Genomic DNA, 12,500 nt, shown 5'->3' with positions numbered 1-12,500 from the left:
TATTTTTGGCTGCCTCATGGCAACTTTACATTGTGGGTTTTGTAATGTTTTAAAATATTTAAAAGACATTTATTCCTCCATATAGTTAATAACTCCAAACAAGAAACCATGTAAAACTAAACCTTGTTCTTACGCTGTAATTTCAGTGCATCACTATTCCCAGTTTTAGTTTCACTCAATGGTACAATTAAAACCTCTCAGACAAGATGTCTCACACACATAGCAGCCAAATAAAATTAACACTCCCACTACTACACGTAGGTAAGGTTAAAATCGTGATATGCATCGGCCGAACCAAGAGTTCAGCGGTGAGACTATCTAGACCATCTCCCTTGATCCCACCCTCCGCAGGGTGTGAGGAAGATGCCCTCACGTGATATTTTAAGTATCTCTCTCAATATTTTTTTTCCCCTTTTGCTTTTGGGCTGTTAAGTCATAGTATGTCATTTTCTCCTGGGACATTTGATCAGATAAATCGGGGATATAAAACGTAAACACCACTTATAGATGTTTAGGGATTGCTTTTACACTCTTACAAGAGCACCCGAGCCTGCCTTAAGGGTCACGCTTGGCTAAGCCGCCTCAGAGATGCTGCGAAGAAAATTAAGGCAAGTAGGAACACGGGAGAGGACAAACAAAGGAGCAAAGACTTTTCTACTGGATGACAGGCCGGCACAGGATCTGCTCAAAGAGGCTACGATTTCCCTCAATCCCCAACGTTGAAACTACTACCGAAGACTGTGAACGTAAACTTTTCTTTGAAACTCTCACATGTGTTGCTTAAACCTAAATTGTAAACTGTTTTTCCACCAGCCTAGAAATCAGCAATTAGAAGATAGGATATTCGAGAGTGCGGTCAAAGCCCATCAGTAGCTGGTTCTAACCTAATCATCTATAAAGGTCATAACCATAAAGCAGCTTTTGCAGCAATTTTTCAGGCCACCATCAATGTCCATAAACTTCCAGTTATCCAAAATGAAAAGGAGTGTTTGCTAGATACCCAGCAACATAAACCTGGAATTAATTTAGAGATAAATTCTAGTCAATCGAGGGACAGTCCATCTAGGACCCGCCTTACTCTCTTCTAGCCCCAATATTGCACCTTCTGCTCACACATTAGAGCAGTCAACTGAAGATTCCAATAGAAAGGAAGGCCAAGACAAGACAGAAGACAACCAGGGTAAATGGAAAGCCAAGATGAGCCTGGACCTTTTGACACTGGTCATGGCATATCATGAACTTCAATCCTGGAGTGGAATTCAAATGGGTCGTCGACTGCTTTTACTCTTTTGAAGCTAACTGCATTTCTTTCAATTCAGAAAGAGTGCTTCAAAATTATGTATCTTTGAGACGGTAAAAAGACAAGCTTTATCATTTCTAGGCTCTATTATTTTCTGATTTCCTCCTTCCCAATCTTTCTTCCTATACAGTCTTTTCCCTCTCTTTCTAAATAGTCTCGCCATCCCATAATTTCTAAGTGGGCACCAAAGCACACAGGATTAACTCTGGAACAACAGGGATACTTTCCATTCCGTCTCAATCCTGTTGCCAAAAAGCTCTGACTCACAGCCATCAACTGTCTGTCTCTGATGGTCATCAATACCCATTTTCTTGTCATGACTGGCTGTTCCTCCAGGAACCTGCAGTGGAGGTGCCTAACGAGAGGGTCTAGAGCTGAGAGGAAGCAATTAGGTTCCAAGGCTTCGTGTGGCAGCACTTGGAGCCGGTGCAGAATCCTACTGGGGCTTGCTTGCTTGCTTTCTTTCTTTCTTTCTTTCTTTCTTTCTTTCTTTCTTTCTTTCTCTCTTTCTTTCTTTCTCTCTTTCTCTCTCTTTCTCTCTTTCTCTCTTTCTCTCTTTCTCTCTTTCTTTTTCTTTCTTTCTCTCTCTCTCTCTCTCTTTCCTTGTTTTTTAATTTTTTATTTATTTTTGAGAGAGAGAGAGACAGACAAACAGAATGTGGGCAGGGGAGGGGCAGAGAGAGAGGGAGACACAGAACTCAAAGCGGGCTCCAGGCTCTGTCTGAGCTGTCAGCACAGAGCCGGATGCAGGGCTCAAACCCACGAACTGTGAGATCGTGACCTGAGCTGAAGTCAGACGCTTAACCGACTGAGCCACCCAGGCGCCCTTATCAGGGCCTATTTCTTTTGGATATCCCAAATTATAAGCCTGTTCTTCCATTCCCTGACCACACATATTGGATCACCTTCTTGCCCCTTGAACAATGAGTAGGGCTGTTTTACACTCTTTGTTTCATATAAATACAATCCTCCTGACTTCTTCTGCTTTACTAAAAGCAAAACAATTAACAAAAGTAAGTGAATGCGTAAGCCCTTGGGAACACCATTTTAATTATTCACTAAATGGCAGTTTGGCCAGCCTTTGGTGGGAGTGGAAACAGCCCCAACAAACTACCCCCAGGCCCCAACTTTCAGATACCATTCTATATCGGGAATAACCAATGAATAACGGACTCAAAGCACTATTTCTATACACGCGCGCACACACACATACAAAGAACCAGAATATTTATTTCTGAGCCCTCTAAAGCCCTCAAATTTGAGAGCCCTCTAAAGTAATTTAATGTGTTCAATAGACTATTTTTTTAAGTTTATTTATTTATTGGGGGGGGGGCGGGGGGGGGGCGGACAGAGAGAATCCCAAGCAGGCTTCTCCTTGTCAGTGCAGAGCCTGACACGGGGCTCTATCTCACAAAACCATGAGATCATGACCTGAGCTGAAATCAAGAGTCAGACGCTTAACCGACTGAGCCCCCAGGCGCCCCTCAATAGAAAATTTTAGAGAGGTGTGTATATCTTTTCATTAGACTCTAAAGCTAGCCTATGAAAATCGTTATTATTCATATGAAATTTTAAGTTCCACATATTAAGCCATGCTTGTTCCCATCACTCACAGGAACCCAAAACCTCAACCGGGCAATAAACGGACTCCTCTGGCCACCTGGATTCTAGAATAGCAGTCCAGTAAATGATAATCCTGTAGCCTAAAATAATGAGTGACCTTTCCCAAGCATTCTATTACTAAATTAGGCAGTCACACTGGAAAACAAAGCTAAACTATAGTGCCAAAAGGGAAAATAATAAGTTGAATAATTTACAGCAGAAAGACAAAGCACCTTGATAAAGATATCAATAAGCAAGGTATGAATCACTTCCTACTTGTGACTCAACCTACTGTATACTCTAGCAGAGATACCAAATCATAGTTCACCTTGGGAGAAAATAGGACATAATAAATGCGATGAAGAGTTTTGCCTGCTTTACATACTATTTGTTGTTGTTCTTGGTGGTGGTGGGTTCAGCTAAAGAGGATTAAAACAAATACCCTGGAATTTAAAATAAGCTCTTAAGAAAACATATCATGAGTTAACTTAAAGAAAAATAAAGAATTTCAGGGAATACAGCCAGAATTCACTTTTACAACTGTTTTTGACCTTCCGCTACCAAAAGGATTTGAATTATTCCCCAAGGACAGATGCCTCCAAGCAGACAGGGCTACAAGACAGGCTAAATGTGGAAAACAAAAGAATTAACCATTGTACAATCCAAAAGTCCTTTTTTTTTTTTTTTTTTTTTTTTTTAAACAAAAAGGGAGAGAGTGTGTGTGCAAGTGGAGGAGAGGGCAGAGACAGAGGGAGAGAGAGACAGAATCCCAAGCAGGCTCCACACTCAGGATGGAGCCCGACATGGGGCTCGATCCCACAACCCTGGGATCATCGCCTGAGCTGAAATCAAGAGTTGGACGCTCAACCAACTGAGTCACCCAGGCGCTCCAAAAGTCCATGCTTAAATCTACCTCAGAATTCAAACACAAGTACCAACTATATCCCTTTCCACTGGGTCTAACACATATGAATTTGAGTTTAGAACAACATACGTGCCCGAGCCATCCCGATTAAACATGAGGTGAATTACAGAGGCTCTGCCAGATGAGCTCTGCGTCTGCATGACTCCATCACAATGGGTCATGCTTCTCAGGCTTCAGTGATGAGGTCAACGGACTTTGAAAAACATTATCTGAGTCCCCACTATGTGTCAGCACCACGTAGGGTAGGCTCTGAGAGCTCACCGCAGGTTTCTACGGTGCTGCCAGGGGGAGATAAAGGTACCTTCTTACAGCTACTCCTTCAATTATTCATGGTAACAGGACACAGACCAGCAGACATAGCTAGAATCCACAGGAAGATCTCAAATTTCCTTTTGTTTCTATTTGCCACACTTTCCCCCCACTGTTCATAAAGCTGATAACGAAAGTAACTATTCCAAGAACATTAGCAGTTTAAGAAGTCAGTACCTGCTAAGGTTTGCAATGTTCTAATTATTTTTTATCGCCCTTTATGAAAAATACCAGTAATGTACAAGCAATTCAATGAGCTCATCTCTTCTTTGCTGTAAATCACACCTCAAGGCATGTTTCCCCTTCCAGAGAAATTTTCCATTCATCTTCTCCATCCTAAAATTCACCAACTCAACAAATATTCCACCCCCATATACACTTAAAGTGAATTTTAATCTCCTATGATAGAACAAACCTGGCTGTCCATAAATGGTAACGATACCTATTTCTAACTGCGGGTACCCACCTTTTAAGGGTAACGAGAAAAGAAAAAGCTGCAAAGTGGGCAAAGCAGAAAGAAAAAGCAATGTCCTACATAACGCATAGTCTAAGTAGCTCTGAATAATAGAGCTAATTATAATTTGCAACACCCAAACCTGCTGTGTATGCCTGCTGAAGCACTATCAACTGAATGAAAATTAATATATCCCATCCAAACCACATGCTATTTACTCAAACAAGTCACTTCAATTCTGCAGAGGGGATTATTCCTTAAAGCACATCAAGTATTTAAATTTTACCATATATCTACAAGTCACAAATTAACAGTTCCAGAGTCATTAGCAGGACAAAAATGCAACCTTTCTAATGACTTAAACAGTGCTCATTTCTGCTTGAACAGGGGAGAAATTTGGTTGAAGTTTTATCATTTGGTTCATCAGCGAGGAAACTGTCGTGTTCAGAGAGTCGACAGAGAGCCATCCCGTATACCTCCCCCCCCAACCCCCACACTCAACGTGAAAATATCTCGACGTGTCATTCTTGATTATTTTCGTGGAACTAGAGTTGTATATTCTGATACAAACCACACTCTGGAGGACACAATAGAAAAGGAAACAGTACTGCAACAAAGGTAAAGAGAAGCGCCCTGCTGGTGTAATACCATTCTCTAGGGTCTCTGGACAGTAGCTTGTGAAGAGCAAAGATTCCCTCTTTGAGAAGCCTGGGGTCTCACCTCTCTCAATGGGAAGTTACACTCTGTACACAACTCACATTAAAAAAAAAAAAAAAAAACAAACTTATTTTGCATATCAAAAAATGAGCTTGTACTTCCACCTACCTTGAAAGCAAGTAAGAAGAAAGAGCTGCATTTGACAACGACTCAAGCTGAAAGACAGATACCCTGTATCTAAAGGACACCACTTTCTAGAGACACTGGAGACTGTACGTCAGAATGTGGAGATGTAGCTCATCTCGATATCTGTGTAATTCTTCAAACAAAACAAAGCATTTGCTCTAACCGGGCAAGAAGGGAGCTAGCCGGTTGGGATGAAATGAGGAATCTCAATCAGTGGAAGACAATACAGGGTTACTGGACTTCTTTGTCACAGGGTAGATGTGCTCCTCAATGACAAAGTTATCAGACTAGTGACAGGTACCCAGATTTCACCTTTGCAGATCAACACAAATGCTGAAGAATTTTGAAGAATAAGTCATATTATCTTCAAAAATTACACTTTGCACTGACAAAAAAGAGATTAATGAATATTTTAATTGTACATGAAGAAATGTTATGAAAAGTATGAGAAAACACCTACTCACTAAAATGATAAACTTCCATCCTGGGGCGGGGGCGGGGGCGGGGGCGGGCAGGGAACTTCCCTGAGGGAGATGAGAGGTAAATTCATGTTTATGACTTTTATGAATAGTATTTATGAAAAAGGCAGCCTATAACTCTAAAAGCCCTATACATTTCTTTGGCGACTTTTGAGTTTCTTGCCTACTCTAAATCATGTCACAAAGCACTGACTGTCTGATATATTTCAGTTTCATTTGGGGCTAAATATCCCGAAGTTTTATATTTGGCTAACAAATCAGACAGGATTGGAAATATCACCAGAAGTTTTCTTTTACAATAGTGAATTTTTTTAAAGGAAATTATAAAGCAGAAAATAATTTAAGAGTCCTACATACACCAGAGGTTTTGATCACTCCAAATGGTGCTTACCTGTTTTTTTATTGAACGACTGCTCATGATTTTTTCTACCACTGGACCTTCTGCATCAACAGATTCCTAAAACAAACAAACAAACAAACAAACAAACAAGTCGGCTACATCGATCCAAATGGAAAACATTTCATTCCAAGCCATCAGAACAAGAAATCATTCCTTTTGCATCTACCTCTGTACGTTTTAAATTCATACCCTTTAAATCATACCCTTTTAGTCGCCGGTGGGAAACAGGATGGTGAAGAACAAGGCTCTTGCTCCCCAGAAAGGCAAAAGGAAAGTCTGTGTTTATTACTTCATGATTATGTGGTTTAATTACGTGGACTAGCAAGGTCCCTAAAGCCAGAGAGCATTCAGAAACTCCAGCTGCCAAGAGAAAACAATCTCTGCATGACAGCGGTCAAAAATGTAACTTCTCCTCATCTATACCCATGGGGTAAATATCCGCATCATTCTGTTATCGTCGGCAGCTTTTATCTATGTTGGCCACGTAAAACGTTACGTAACAACTTAACATAGCGCAAAGCACCAAATAGAGTAAAAACTGCATCCAATATACTTTTCAATGGGTTACCAGTTTGTTAACTGAAGTACAGTAATAGGAACAGAGGGGTGTTTAAAAAAAAAAAAAAAAAAAAAAGATCTTTACAATGATCAATCCTACATTCCTTCCCATATTTTATACAAACTATTTTATCCATCATTTACATTGCACAGAGAATAAAGTATGCCCTGCTGGGTACTACAAGGCAGTAATTTCATAAAGGGGTTCTGACGGTGCCTAACAGCAGGAGACAAGCTTGAGCGGTTTATTAAAGTCCCAGAAGCTACGGCCCTGAATTCTTCAGAGGTAAATTCAGCCTCCTTGCATCGTAGCTCTGACTCTTCCTCAACACAGACCATTAATTCTCCAAAACTGTGTCAAGTTACGTATCATAGGCTTATATAAAAATGAATTTCAGCGAACGGGGCTTTGTGAAAGACACTGCTAAACAACTCATTTCCCACAGCACGTTAGCCAACAGTAAATGAACGTTCTCCGGCTCAGAGTCCAAGGCTTCCACGGAGCTTTTGGGACTCCAGCTATCAAGTCTCCAGTCCACCTTCTGCGGCGTGCACAAGAGGCACACGAACGGGCCGCTGACCTGCTGCTCTGACTGCGAGGTGTTGGAGGGGGAGTCTCTCCCAGCAGCGTCTGCATCATCTGCTTCCTCGTCGGAAATCTTGAACTCCAAGTCTTCCGTGTATCGCTTCCGCTTCACCTGCCTGCTGGAACGTCGCTTCTAAAAACACAAACACAAACACAGACAAGACACAAACACACAAACAAAAACAACAAAGCAGGTGTAAAAAGCCGTCACTGATGCTCTTTGTAACCTCTCTCGGGATGCTAAGAGATACATTTTTAAAAATTAACCTTCAAGTAGAGCTGATAACCTTATCCCTGTAAGTCACATAAGAAACCACAGGGGCAATGAACATGATGGAAATGGGGGAAATCACCACTCCCAGCCACCAGACCTTCAGCTGGGGAATGGGAGGAACAACCCACCTGACTCCTTACTCAGGCGGTGCGCTGCTCAAAAGGGGAACCAATACAGAAGCTGGGCGATGGGAATATAGGGGTTCGTTACACTTTCCTATTTTTGTAGGCTTCAAAATTTTTCTAACAGAAGATCCAAAGAAGTGACGACACTAGAAGCTAATCAGTAGATTATACAGTTCTATATAAATACTGAAATGGTATTTCAGAAGGCCATTTAAATAAAAGGCTTGATTTTAAGTTTGGCCCTAAAAGAAACAGACTTTTTGTTCAAAATAATTCTATATTGTTTTGACCTTTTCGGTAAAGAATTAGTTTTGTCAGTTAATTAAAAATGAGGCGAACTGACCTTTCATTAATGTGAGTATTTGGTAAAACCTAACCTGACTGTAAAATGATACATGTGAGTTTTAAACCACTGATAAATATAAGATTACAACTTATAGATGAGTTCATGAAGCACGCAGAATAAATAAAAATACTGAGAAATGAACACTTAGGAACTTTTTTCTAAGAATTATGAAATAAAACTTTTTAAAGAAGCTTGTGAATTGTAAAGTTGGTCAGTAAGGCAGAGCGAGAGGCGAGCAAGCCCCCCCCCCCACCCCCTGGACCGTGTAGACCTAGGAGGAACAAGCAAGGGTGTACGTGGCTCCAGTCAGGACCAAGGAAGCCCAGCACCTGGTCTCAAAGGGTAGGGCTGGCCGAGTTTTGTTTTCTTACGTTTCTGCTCTCTCTGCTCTCAAGAGGGCATCGGAGGTAGCTGGCGACACAAACTCGGTTGAATATGACCATCAAATGAGTCGTCTGAGGCTCTGAGCCCTTAGTCCTACACAGCCGTGACTGCAGAGGTGCAGTCCGACCCAAGGGGATGTGGGGTAACATCCTATTAACAGACTTGTTAGTGGTTTAGGCCAGTGGGAGTAGCAGCGGGGGCCAGAGGTTCGTCTTCTGGCCTTCCAGGTCAGCCCCGCCCAGAAGCAATTCCAGGTCAGGGCAGAGCAAGAACCAGCAGGGGTTCTGCCATCTGTGACCCTCCCGACGTCACGGGACGCAGTTTGACCTTGTGAGCCCTGGAGTTGAGTGCTGAGTTTTTCAAGTAGCCCCGGTTCTCACTAGGTGACCTTGAACAACTTATTTTGTGGACCTCAGTTACCTGGTCTGCAGAACGGGATTCATGACAGCTAACTACCTCCTAAGTATTCTGTGAAGATCACATGAGGGAATTAGATCGCATGACAGAATTCACGTAAAGCATTTAGAACAGAGCATGGTACATACTAATTCCAGATGCAATTAGTAGGATTAAAGTCATCATTAATTAGCTCTACCTTGCCAAAGAAAAATCAGGAAGCACTGGGGCTACAAGGCCAAGCTACCTTGCACAGCTTCCTTTCTCTCTACCCAAAGTCGATCCAAGATAACTCCTGGTCTCTCAATCTCTTTAAGATATAAAAGGCTGTTATCAGAAACAACATTCTCATTCTGTGACACGTAGCATACTATCTGTATTTCCTTTAATAGGTCAATTGAACTAAATTGCCATGGATTGGTCTGTATTTTCATCTTGTTTGTCATTACCGTAAGGGGAGGAACGTGCCACTAATGACGCATCTGTGATGTTTTGTCAGGTTTCCCTGGTCGGGGCCACGTCGCGGTATCCTTCCAGCCCCAACAACTAAACGCCCTCAGCTAGAGTCTGAGACAAAGCCACTTCATACCAAAGCTCACTACTGAAGAAATGTTCCACTACAATAAAACAGGAAGCTTTTCTTTTTTGGAATAGAAATCTATGACTGGTGGGCGTAACTTTCTTAGCTATGGAAGCTTCTCCTCGCATCAGCTTGGTGTTACAAATGTGTGCAGCGGTGATGGGGTTCGTTGGTAGTGGACACGAGGCCACTTCCTAAGAGCGAAAACCCTCCAAATACAATTACAGCTCCATTTTCTGAAAATTTTCCATGGTGCTATGGCGTCTCTACCTTCTAAGTAATAATTGATTTTAAGTTCATTAATTTTGGGTATCAAGAGTCCTTTTACAATTCCCCAACATGAAATTAATACATGACATAACATGCTTCTCTTATGGTCTGTTAAACGGTTATCTGAAAGAGTTCTGTGAAATCAAAATGTAAGCGTTCCCTTTAAACCACACCTCAAACCGTCTGAATTGACACTATCTGAATTGACCTATTATTTTATGGGTCAACTTGTTAAGCTTGATTGCTTGAGAAAAGCTACATACAGTTCAAGCAGCCATGCTCAAAGAGAAGATCTCAATGTGTTTCCACGATCTCTGTTGTAGTATTTGGTGACACAATTTTGAGTTAAAATGATACGGCATTTACTGGTTTAAACAAATCAATCACAGAACTTTAAACCCTTCATGCATATCCTACCGGAAGAAACAACAAATAGCAGCAAGCATCACTTCCTGTGTCAGAGACACAGAGAAAAACCTGCCTGCAAAGTCAGATCTTCTTGTGTGGTTGCTGGTATTAGCTACTAAACCCCTAACAGTTAAGCACTAGCCAATTAGAAAGCATGCACTAATGTTCATTTGAGTTGAGTTGAGTTTTCCTGTAACTGAAATGCAGAAGAAAAAAAAAAAAAATTAGTACTTCCTAAAGTCTAATGGATTCTCTATTAATACAAATACTTTTAAGAAACAGCAGCGATATTTGTGAGAGAACAAGGGAATTTTCTTGACCTGTGTGAATAAATCTTTTTAATGTTGTCTAAACACTACTGTCAGAAAGGTCCTAGTTTAGGCAAACACGATTCAGGAAAAAAAGACCCTTGAGCATAAACATACAATGCAAAATCATTAAAATACTTTAGTTTAAAAGTCCTCAAGCAATTAAAAGATGCCCACTTACCTTGCCTATCTTTTCAGTGACGTATGAAAGGAAAAGCACAAAATTAACCCCAACCGCCAGAGGTGTCCCAGGTTAGTTACAGAACTACACCAAACCACACCGCATTCGTCCACACTCGCGCTCTCTTTCCGCTCCCTCTCAGGCCCTCTTAGCCTAAGCCATTCTGTGACATTACAGCTACCAGGGAGTTCTACTGAAAAACAAACAGACTGGCAAAACAAAAACAAAAACCAACCCTGTCTGACATTCTTTAGAATAGGGCTGCACACTGCCAAATTTTTTTTTTTTTTTTCTAACTTTCAAGCAAACTGGTACAGGTGTAGGTAGCCAGTGCTTAGTGTGGACTGAGCGATCAGAAGAGGCAAGCAGGCCGTTAGGGGCCGACTTCTATTCTAGCAGGACTCCTCAGTGACTGCTCCATGATAACTCAGATGTCATTCACAGAAGTGACATTCCTAGCCATCCCAGTGGACCGCACTGGCGTGCTTCCAGAGAATGTAACAAGGAAATAATTTTTAACGGTCACGTGCAGGGACTCTTACCTTATAGTCCAATCAGGGAAGGCAGTGCACTCTACACACAAGAGCCTAAAGCCCTAATGCTTATTTCGGTTTTTCAACTGCTTCCTATAAAATTCTCCAAAAGTCAGGAGAATCTAACCCTGGAAAGTTCTGCACAATTGCCATCCAGAGAGTCACTAACTTGTTCACAGAAACTGGATTATTACATGACTAAATGTCTCAACTCTGGCCACCGGATGTCAGAACACCTAAGGCGAGCTACAGATTACATGTTGGTTTCTTGTTCTGCAAAATAAAAGAATGGACAGGCAACCAAACTTCAGAGAAAATCAGAAATGTGAAGGAAGCTTTAAGTGACCGAGTATCTTAACGATACGCTAACACTAATATACACGTAAACAGCGGAAGGGACGCTTGCAGAAGTAAATGAAGATACTCAGCTTTATCTATCCCGGAGTCAAAGATGACAAACCCGAGACGTCGGGAGTTTAATTTCGTGTTGGCCCCCTAGCTCTCACTGCTACGGATGTGATGTTCCAGACAACAACAAAGCCATCTTTAAAGCAGCTCTGTAACAAAGACAGGGGAGGTCTGGTGCACTTGGTGTGCGGCTAAAGTTACCCATGCTAAATAACCAAGGCTTGGGGTCAGAATGATGGTATTACCTGAACACCTGGGTCCTCATCTTCTTCAGGAGGAGGAGATGCTGGGGGCGTTTTGTCTAAGTCTGAATTTTCAGAACCTTCTGTTTTTCCCTTGTTGACCTTTTTCTTCAAAGCACTTGCTTCTGAATCAGGTTTCTTATTACTAGAATTCAAAGTGGATCACTTAGTGTTCACTTTTTAATGAGGTTTTCCACATGCCCCATGCCTTATATTTCCCACATTAATATCCCGAAAGTATCGATGACAACTGATAAATCAATGCGTGTTGGCCACTTACAGTTAAATGGCACTCTCAATTAAGTTTTTATGGCAAAACCCCATACGGATGACCTTTGGCAAATACCTGACCTAATTAAAGAGAAATTTCATGCAAAAACTCCCAATACCACACAGAGTACATTTGTTATCTAGACAATGCAAAATCCCTGCCGGTACACCAAACCATAGTGAAAAATCAGATTAAGAAGTCGTTTTGCCATCAAATTTTTAAGGCACAGGATACGTTTTGTTTTGTTTTGTTTTGCTTTTGAACGTCAAGGAAAACTAGACTATAATGATCATTTCTTTGTGTCTCTTGCAGAGAGTT

The 12,500-nt window shown here is 41.4% G+C and overlaps 1 protein-coding gene across 4 annotated transcripts in view; it reads right to left on the bottom strand.

The window, feature by feature from the left end:
- CHD7 (chromodomain helicase DNA binding protein 7) overlaps positions 1 to 12,500 on the bottom strand; it is a 189,623-nt gene that overhangs the window by 57,663 nt on the left and 119,460 nt on the right. For all 4 annotated transcript variants that reach the window (XM_045050025.1, XM_045050027.1, XM_045050026.1 and 1 more), the window contains 3 exons: positions 11,915 to 12,056; positions 7,452 to 7,589; positions 6,304 to 6,369 (listed from right to left, as the gene is read on the bottom strand). In XM_045050025.1, coding sequence (XP_044905960.1) covers positions 6,304 to 6,369; positions 7,452 to 7,589; positions 11,915 to 12,056 — 346 coding nt within the window. The remainder of the gene's footprint in view (positions 1 to 6,303; positions 6,370 to 7,451; positions 7,590 to 11,914; positions 12,057 to 12,500) is intronic.

This window comes from Felis catus, chromosome F2 (genome assembly GCF_018350175.1).
Source record: "Felis catus isolate Fca126 chromosome F2, F.catus_Fca126_mat1.0, whole genome shotgun sequence".
Classification (NCBI taxonomy): domain Eukaryota; kingdom Metazoa; phylum Chordata; class Mammalia; order Carnivora; family Felidae; genus Felis; species Felis catus.
Note: the sequence above shows the minus strand (reverse complement) of the source record. Positions and strands in the feature narration are given on the sequence as shown.